Consider the following 10,000-nt stretch of genomic DNA (forward strand, 5'->3'; position numbering starts at 1 on the left):
ATCGCTAATGGGGTGGGGTCTGCCCTGGAGCGGGTGATGTACCCTGACCAGATTGTGCTGTACACAACAGGAAGATCTCTGACAGCCTTGGGCTAGTAACGGGTACCATTGCCTGGGCACTGGGCAGTGCGGTGGACACCCGCCTCACTCTCGGCCTGGAGCGTGCCTTAGCAGCCAGGAGATACTGCACCCCGGCCAATGGCGGGCCACCTCTGCAGCTGCGTTACACAGGGCAAAAGCGTGGGGAACGTCTGGCCCATTGGATCAACAGCTGCCCTAGCCAGCTACAAACAAAGGCAGATGTTTGCAAATCCTAGTCTCCAATCCCCTGCCAAGCCTGTCTGCGTGGGTTTCCTCCGGGAGCTCTGGATTCCTCTCACAATCCAAAGATGTGCAGGTTAGGGTGGATTGGCCATGATAAGTTTGTTGTGTTACTGGGATTGGGTGGGGAAAGCTACTGGGTAAGATACTGAGTTAGAGAATCGATGCAGAATCGATGGGCCCAATGGTCTGTTTTACACTGGAAGGAATCTATGACTCTGTGCAGTACTTTATATTCAGATCAGTGAGAGCCGTGTGAATCTTTCTCTATACGACAGGGGTTAGCGAGATAGCAGCTTCCTGACACAGCTGAACTGTGCTGCCTAACGGAATCTGTTCTTTGTCTCCGTTAGCTGTTTCGGGAGAAACTTGGCAAAGCACTGGATCGTGGATGTGGATTCTATTGGCCATCCTTACCCTGCTTCTGGTGCTGATAATCGTGGCAACATATTTCTGCAACCCCTAGTCCCAAGATCACTTCAAACACTCCCAGGACAGGTACAGCACGGGGTTAGATACAGAGTAAAGCTCCCTGTACACTGTCCCCATCAAACACTCCCAGGACAGATACAGCACAGGGTTAGATACAGAGTAAAGCTCCCTCTACACTGTCCCCATCAAACACTCCCAGGACAGGTACAGCACGGGGTGAGATACAGAGTAAAGCTCCCTCTACACTGTCCCCATCAAACACTCCCAGGACAGGTACAGCACAGGGTTAGATACAGAGTAAAGCTCCCTCTACACTGTCCCCATCAAACACTCCCAGGACAGGTATAGCACGGGGTTAGATACAGAGTAAAGCTCCCTCGACACTGTCTCCCATCAAACACTCCCAGGACAGGTACAGCACGGGGTTAGATACAGAGTAAAGCTCCCTCTACACTGTCCCCATCAAACACACCCAGGACAGGGAGAGCACGGGGTTAGATACAGAGTAAAGCTCCCTCGACACTGTCCCCCATCAAACACTCCCAGGACAGGTACAGCACGGGGTTAGATACAGAGTAAAGCTCCCTCTACACTGTCCCCATCAAACACTCCCAGGACAGGTACAGCACGGGGTTAGATACAGAGTAAAGCTCCCTCTACACTGTACCCCATCAAACACTCCCAGGACAGGTACAGCACGGGGTTAGATGCAAAGTAAAGCTCCCTCTACACTGTCCCCAGTTAGATACAGAGCAAAGCTCTGGCTGGTGTGTAAGTGATATTTGCCCTGTGTGTGTTTGAACAGAGCGTCTGGACGAGTCTGGAATGAGTCCCTGGTCTGTCTCGGAGTACGATTCAGAATGAATATTGCTGGATATCAGGATCAGACAGATGTACAATGACTCTCCCCCTCTCTCCGAACAGCCTGGGTGGAGCACTGGGCAGATAAACCTTTCCCCATCATTGAGGTATTATTGATGGGTAACATCGCCGCTGGGGATGTGCAGCTGAATAAAAAATGTTTCCTTTGACTGGTTCAAGATCCCAGCAGCTCAGGGGATGTCGAACGCAGCTTTGTAGAAAGTTTGTGATGATGTTGTGTATTGTCTCTGAAGCTGCAAACTCTCTGGCACTTTGTATTCAGGGATAATGAAGATTTGTGTATTTGGTCAGTCAGAGGGTTGGGGGCAAACTGGCCGTGTTAATCTCAGTCCAGTCGAGCTGATGGACTGTGACGCACTGACCCTGGGACGATGTGTGCCAGAGAGTTCACGCTCGATCTGTCTCCGTCTAACTCTCATTCCGAAAGCATTGATTCTTCATCCTTCTGGCTCTTTACTGCTGCATTGTTTGATTCCAACCATTATTTTGTAAATTGAGTCTGTGTCTGTATATGCCCTGTTTGTGAACAGAACTCCCACTCACCTGACGAAGGGGCAGCGCTCCGAAAGCTCGTGGCTTTTACTACCAAATAAACCTGTTGGACTTTAACGTGGTGTTGAGAGACTTCTTACTGTGTCTACTGCCTCCCATTGGTCATGTGTTGTGTCTGCTCCCAATGAGAATTTCAGCAAGGAATTCGAGATTAAATATTCAATAAACTTGCCAATGCACTTTTCTGGCACTGAATCGTATCTTAGTCACAGCTCATAAAGAGGGAATTAGATTAAAGAAGCAGGGATGTTAAATTGGAGTTGGATAGAACTTTGGTGAGGCCACAGCTGGAGCACTGTGTGCAGTTCTGGTCGCCAAGTTACAGGAAGGATGTGATCGCACTGGAGGGGATGGAGAGGAGATTCATCAGGATGCTGCCTGGGATGGAACGTTTCAGTTATGAAAAGAGGTTGGAGAGGCTTGGGTTGTTTTCATTGGAGCAGAGAAGACTGAGGGGCGACCTGATCGAGGTGTTCAAGATTATAAGGGATTATGAGGCACTGCTCAGATGAGGAGGATCGCAACAGACACCTCCAGACGCTGAAAGATGTCCTCATAAGAACAGGATGTGACGCTCGACTCATCGATCGACAGTTCCGACGCGCCAGAGCGAAAAACCGCACCGACCTCCTCAGAAGACAAACACGGGACACGGTGGACAGAGTACCCTTCGTTGTCCAGTACTTCCCCGGAGCGGAGAAGCTACGGCATCTCCTCCGGAGCCTTCAACATGTCATTGATGAATACAAACATCTCGCCAAGGCCATCCCCACACCCCCACTTCTTGCCTTCAAACAACCGCACAACCTCAAACAGACTATTGTCCGCAGCAAACTACCCAGCCTTCAGGAGAACAGTGACCACGACACCACACAACCCTGCCACAGCAACCTCTGCAAGACGTGCCGGATCATCGACACAGATGCCATCATCTCACGTGAGAACACCATCCACCAGGTACACGGTACATACTCTTGCAACTCGGCCAACGTTGTCTACCTGATACGCTGCAGGAAAGGATGTCCGGAGGCATGGTACATTGGGGAAACCATGCAGACGCTGCGACAACGGATGAATGAACACCGCTCGACAATCACCAGGCAAGACTGTTCTCTTCCTGTTGGAGAGCACTTCAGCGGTCACGGGCATTCGGCCTCTGATCTTCGGGTAAGCGTTCTCCAAGGCGGCCTTCACGACACACAACAGCGCAGAGTCGCTGAGCAGAGACTGATAGCCAAGTTCCGCACACATGAGGACGGCCTCAACCGGGATCTTGGGTTCATGTCACACTATCGGTAACCCCCACAGCTTGCCTGGACCTGCAGAATCTCACTGGCTGTCCTGTCTGGAGACAATACACATCTCTTTAACCTGTGCCTAATGCTCCCTCCACTCACATTGTCTGTACCTTTAAGACCTGGTTGGTTGTAGAGATTCGCATTCTAATCAGTATTCTGTAACTTGATTTTGTCTCTGTGTGCCTTATTTGAGAGCAGATTTCCACTCCATCTGACGAAGGAGCAGCGCTCCGAAAGCTAATGGCATTTGCTACCAGATAAACCTGTTGGACTTTAACCTGGTGTTGTTAAAACTCTTACTGTGTTTACACAAAATGGTTACCTGGGAAGGGGCATTAAGAGGCACTGGCTTTTGGCACAGACAGTTACACAAAAAGTTAAAACCTGCAGTATCTGAATTGCTGCAGGAAGCTGGTCAGAGCTTGAGGCACTTTAAGATAAGAGCAGACCCAGAACAATGAGTCTGATAATAAGGTCAGCCACAGATGGGGACATAAATACATTAATGTAACAAGATCAGCCACTGAATGTATAGATCGAAACCAGTCATTGATAGAGGACATAACTGCATAAATGTATCCATTCTATGAACAATGATATGTTAACTGTCCATGTCCGTACCTGTCTGCTTGTAACAATGTGTTAACTGTCGATGTCCGTATCTGCCGACTCAACTTGTAACGATGTGTTAACGGCTAATGTCCGTACTGCCTATTGTCTGAAAGGTATAAAAATGATCAACTACCATTGTGGAGTTGAGAAAGTAGCTGCCAAGTACTGCGGAGTACCAGGGCTTTCTCCCAACGCTTTGTCCAAAATAAAACTGTATTACTGAAACCTCCAAGTCTGACTCCGGTGGTAAATTTCCCACAACAATTGGCGTAGTCGGCAAGGATCTCATTGCTGGTAAGTTCGATCGATTGGCCACGATCGGAAAGCCGGGATAGAGATCACTGAATCTGTGGGAGTCAGACGGGGTCAACAATACAGTTTAAAAGGGGTTAAAATTAGGGGGTATTTATAGTGATAAGTATTGATTGTATATGGTATAGTGATAAGTACTAACTGCTGATGGTGATGAGTAACTGTTACTTGTGCTGACTGACTAGAGGACAAGGAAATGTCTGTCTCAAACGCACAGCCTTAGACCGGTTGTTAAGAGGGGAAATCCCCCACGCAAAGGTCAGGACCCTGAAGTGGGCGTAGAGGCACCAAGGGCACTTAGGATTGTGAAGCACAAGTGGCAAAGGTCGGTTAACATCAAACTCTGTAGTGGCGAACAAACGCAGAGCTGCCATCTGATTGCATGAAAGTTTGTAAAGTTGGGCACTGGGCTGTCAATGTTGTAAAAGCGGCGCGGGAAAGGAGCTGATCAACTCTGACCCAGAGCCGGTCTCCGGTGGAGAAACACATTGCCGAGGTGGTAATAGTGGAGCCGTGAGTATAAATTGAAACCCTGAGACGGTAGTGAACACGGTGCTGGAGTAGTGATAGTGGCCGGGGGTAGTGAAGTCCCTACGGTAGAGAGCACACTTTACTAGGGAGTAATCGTGGCCGTACGGTGCCTAAAACACGTTGCCAAGGAGGCAATAGTGACCGGGGGTAGTGAAGTCTGCGAAATGGCAGATAAAGAAGTTAAGAGGGGATCTGCAGGTTCTCTCACTGAAGTGTACATGACAGACAGGCAAGAATTAATAATGAGGATGCAAAAGGATGGCTGGGATACTTCTCACACCTTAGAGCAGCAAAGAAAGTGGATAGATAAAGAAAAGAGAAACAAGACAAAGAAGATAGGGGTATTATTAGTACATCAGTTAGCTGGACTAATTGAGCAAGTAGTCGCCTCTACTAAAAAGTGGAGTGAAGATAAACAAAAGATTAAAGAGTTAGAATCCAGAGTAAGGGAACTGGAGAAACGAAACCAAGTGTTAGAAGAGAATCAATGGAGAGGGGAAACTGTTCCTCGACCTCCTATGAATCCACACGACGGGGGCCAACTGCTCCTCCAGAGGAGTGGGAAGCGCTAGAACACAACTCAGCGCCAGTAACCCGAGGGGGAACAGATGCGCAGCCAAAGGTAAATTATAAACCCTTCACCCCAGGTGACAGACAGCAGATAATGGCTTCCCTGGGGAAATTACAACCTAGGAGCGCAAACACTAAATTCTGGGAAGAATTAGACACAATTTGGGTTGGACACCAATTACACCTGAGAGATGTACACCAGCTGGTCAGGGCAGCCTGTCCAGCGGATAAGTGGAGGCAGGTAGCAGGTGGACCCGCCGCTCCTCCAGCACAGGATTATAATGGAGGACGGTGGACACATGTAGTCGCCCGAACATCGGAGATAGATGCCCAACAGGCACCCTTCACCCAGTTTAAAGCAGAGATTCAGAAGGTATTAGGGAATGCTCCCACTAACTGGAGCAGAATTACCACAACAAAACAGTTAAACGGGGAAGGAGCTTCTGAATACGGGGAACGGTTGTTCCAAGTATATCAGGAATGCTCAGGGCAAGGAAACCCAGGCGGTGGGAATCGAGCTTTCATCCAGGCTTTCAAGGATGGACTCTCCAGCGCTCACCAAACCATCCTAGAAATGGGAGTGATTATGTCCCAAGATTACGATGAGTTGGTAGAATGGGCTAGTGGCGTACCGGGAGGCGGAGAGGAGAAATCCCAGACAAGAGCAAGGCTAGAAAGAGTAGCAGCTTACAGTAACGGGAACGGAACTAAGTCCAAACTGACTTGCCACAATTGTGCCACAAGGGCACTTTGCGAGGGATTGCGGGGTCCCAAGGAAAGGAAACAGATTTGGGAGCAGTGGGAAACATTGTAGTCACTGTAATAAACATGGACACACAGAAGCAGTGTGTTGGAATAAGCATGGGAGACCCCCGACCCGATCCATGACCACAGCAGAACCGGAGGAACCTCCGAGGTCAAAGAAAAAAGAACAAAGAACAATACAGCACAGGAACAGGCCCTTCGGCCCTCCAAGCCCGCGCCGCTCCCTGGTCCAAACTAGACCATTCTTTTGTATCCCTCCATTCCCACTCCGTTCATGTGGCTATCTAGATAAGTCTTAAACGTTCCCAGTGTGTCCGCCTCCACCACCTTGCCCGGCAGCGCATTCCAGGCCCCCACCACCCTCTGTGTAAAATACGTCCTTCTGATATCCGTGTTAAACCTCCCCCCCCTTCACCTTGAACCTATGACCCCTCGTGAACGTCACCACTGACCTGGGAAAAAGCTTCCCACCGTTCACCCTATCTATGCCTTTCATAATTTTATACACCTCTATTAGGTCACCCCTCATCCTCCGTCTTTCCAGTGAGAACAACCCCAGTTTACCCAATCTCTCCTCATAACTAAGCCCCTCCATACCAAGCAACATCCTGGTAAACCTCCTCTGTACTCTCTCTAAAGCCTCCACGTCCTTCTGGTAGTGTGGCGACCAGAACTGGACGCAGTATTCCAAATGCGGCCGAACCAACGTTCTATACATCTGCAACATCAGACCCCAACTTTTATACTCTATGCCCCGTCCTATAAAGGCAAGCATGCCATATGCCTTATTCACTACCTTCTCCACCTGTGACGTCACCTTCAAGGATCTGTGGACTTGCACACCCAGGTCCCTCTGCGTATCTACACCCTTTATGGTTCTGCCATTTATCGTATAGCTCCTCCCTACATTATTTCTACCAAAATGCATCACTTCGAATTTATCAGGATTGAACTGGTCAGCAAGATTGACGGTCTGCAGCCCCCATTCATAAGGGTAAGAAGGAGGGAAGGATCTATGTGTCTGCACGAGTAGGGGGCAGACAATGTGAGATGCTAGTGGACACAGGGGCATCCATATCTGTTACCGACCTACCCTTACCCACTACGAATAAAATGATTTACCTGACCGGGATAGGAGGGAACAAAACACCCGCCTACCTGAGCGAGACCACGTTAGTAGAAATAAATAATCTGTATTTACCAATGAGGTTTTATGTGCGTAAAAATAACGAGGGTACAATAATGGGGAATGATTTAATGAAAGAATATGAGATTCTGATAGACTGTGGAAAGGGAGAATTAATCTGGCCAAGACAGGACGGTCGGAAAACTAGAATAGGGAAACTTACCAGTCACCTCGAAACTATTAGGGTGGCCACAGTCACCACCAGAAATTGGGAATTAGAGACAGGAGGATTCGGAGCCATCTGTGCCTCCGTCCCCGGAGTATGGGCTGAAACAAAGTTAGATACCGGTTTGATTAAAACGGACCCAATAAAGGTCCCGGGACCGGAGCTTAAGCCACACCGACAATACCCAATAAAACCAGAGGCAGAGAAAGCTGTAGTGGAGATAGTTAAAGGGTTAGTGGAAAGGGGGATTCTGAGAGAAACCACAAGCACCACTAACTCCCCAACATGGCCAGTGAGCGAACCTGACGGAAGCTATAGGCTCACGATAGATTACATCGGACTCGATAAAGTCACTTCCAAATTGCACCCCATTGTAGCAAGCCCCTCGACAATCCTGAATGGACTGTCACAGGAGCACAAAATATTCACAGTATTGGACATAGCCAACGGATTCTGCTCCTTACCATTGGACCCTGAATCCCAAGACAAATTCACCTTTACAGTGGGGGACAGACAGTACACCTGGACCCGTTTACCACAGGGATTCCACAACAGCACCGCTATATTCCATCGAGCAATGAGTGACATCCTGAACAGGGTAGAACGTTCCTACAATATGTAGATGATATCTTAATAGCTTTGTGAAGTTGTACGAACTAAGTAAGGGCATGATGGGAAAATTGGTCAACTATTTGTTACAATATAAAGAACAGCTGACCAAAGCTATTTCAAAACGCCAGACCCCTGTAAGAGTTAATAAAGCTGTATGAGTAAATAAAACAAAATAAGGTCAGGGAGGAAGGAGTCACCGACCTTCTTCTGTTCCATCAAAGGACAAGATAAGGGTGTGAATAATGAGACAACGAGTCCTGGGAGGTCAGCAAGTTAAAACCTGATTATTGATATTGCTCACGATTCTATTACTAATCAAATTCCTGAATACGCTCTGGTCACGTTACCTGATAATGATTATGTATAAATACTGAACCGTTTCTCTGTGTAATTGCGGACTTGTGGAAGAATCAGCAGCTGTATCAGCTGCTCTCTGACCCCAAGTTTCAGCCAAAACTGCATGCAGTCTGTCATAAATAAATAGTTGTATTGTCGGAACGGATTTTGTAGAGTCTATCTTTCACAGTCAGGAAGCAGGAAAAGTTTCTACTTCAACAGCTTCAGAATCCAAGTCAGGACATCAGGAAGCACCTGTATCTAGTATTAAACAAACTAAAAACCGCAGGGTTAAAGGTCAGCCCCGAAAAGGACATCAGGAAGCACTGTATCTAGTATTAAACAAACTAAAAACCGCAGGGTTAAAGGTCAGCCCCAAAAAGGCACAAATAGGGAAAACACAAGTCCTGTACCTCGGACACTTAATATCCCAAGGGTTTAAAGAGCTGCCAACAGACCGAAAGAAGGCGGTACAACAAATGCCGCGGCCAGTCACCGTAAGAGGGGTCAGGAAGGTGCTGGGACTGTTTAACTATCGCCGAAGTTTTATCCCGGGATTCGCAAAATTGGCAGAACCTATACAAAGACTAGACAAAGTGGGAAAACCTGCTTTAAATCCCGCAGAATGGGGACCTGAGCAGGAAGAGACTTAAACTAAACTAAAAACAGAACTGATATCAGCCCCTGGACTAGGATTACCCGATTCTAATAAGAACTTCCATATTCATTGTAGTAATGAGGGAGGGTTCTATTCCGCCGTGGTAACACAGGACCATGGCGACAGAGACTCATGGGGTATTATTCCACTGCAGAAGGGCCGGTAGTCACCGGGCTGCCAAGGTGCATAGCCGCCTTGGATTGGGCCGCCTGGGCTGTAAAGGTTAGTGAGCCAGTAATCATGGCAGGGAATATAATCCTTCACACCAAACACACCTTGGTGGAAATGCTGAACACGGGAAAGCTGAGGTCAGTCTCAAACATGAGAAGGGAAGCTGTCCTCCCACCTCCAAGCAAGTCCGTGATAATAATAGGGATACAGGGAATAACCCAGCAGGAGGGATTTTAAACACAGGAGGGCTACACAGTTGTGGGGATGTGGATATGGATGTAGAAGAAGGTAGGATAAAGGATGTACCTTTAACAACAGCTGAGGAGACCCTTTTTGTAGATGTTTCACGCAAATATGTGGAAGGATCACCCCGGACAGGGTGGGCAGTAGTAAATGACAAATTAGAGACAGTAAGGTCAGGAAGGATTGACGGAGGTCTATCCGCGCAAGTGGCAGAACTAGTGGCACTCACACAGGCACTAGAGTTATCTGAAGGTAAAACGGTGAACATCTATACAGATAGTCGGTACGTGTTCGGGGTAATACATGACTATATGACAGCATGGGGAAGAAGGGGGTTCATAACCACAGGAGGG

At 48.1% G+C, this 10,000-nt stretch overlaps 1 protein-coding gene across 6 annotated transcripts in view; it reads left to right on the top strand.

The window, feature by feature from the left end:
- Positions 1–2,242, top strand: part of LOC144488667 (uncharacterized) — a 47,036-nt gene extending 44,794 nt beyond the window's left edge. For 4 of the 6 annotated variants that reach the window (XM_078206750.1, XM_078206752.1, XM_078206751.1 and 1 more), the window contains 2 exons: positions 675–819; positions 1,559–2,242. In XM_078206750.1, coding sequence (XP_078062876.1) covers positions 675–787 — 113 coding nt within the window. In that variant the 3' untranslated portion in view covers positions 788–819; positions 1,559–2,242. Of the gene's footprint in view, positions 1–674; positions 844–1,257 lie in introns of all 6 variants that reach the window. The other 2 variants (XR_013496636.1, XR_013496637.1) reach the window with 1 other exon arrangement.
- The last annotated feature ends 7,758 nt before the right edge of the window (positions 2,243–10,000 follow it).

This window comes from Mustelus asterias, unplaced genomic scaffold (assembly GCF_964213995.1).
Source record: "Mustelus asterias unplaced genomic scaffold, sMusAst1.hap1.1 HAP1_SCAFFOLD_1753, whole genome shotgun sequence".
NCBI classification, from domain to species: Eukaryota; Metazoa; Chordata; class Chondrichthyes; order Carcharhiniformes; family Triakidae; genus Mustelus; species Mustelus asterias.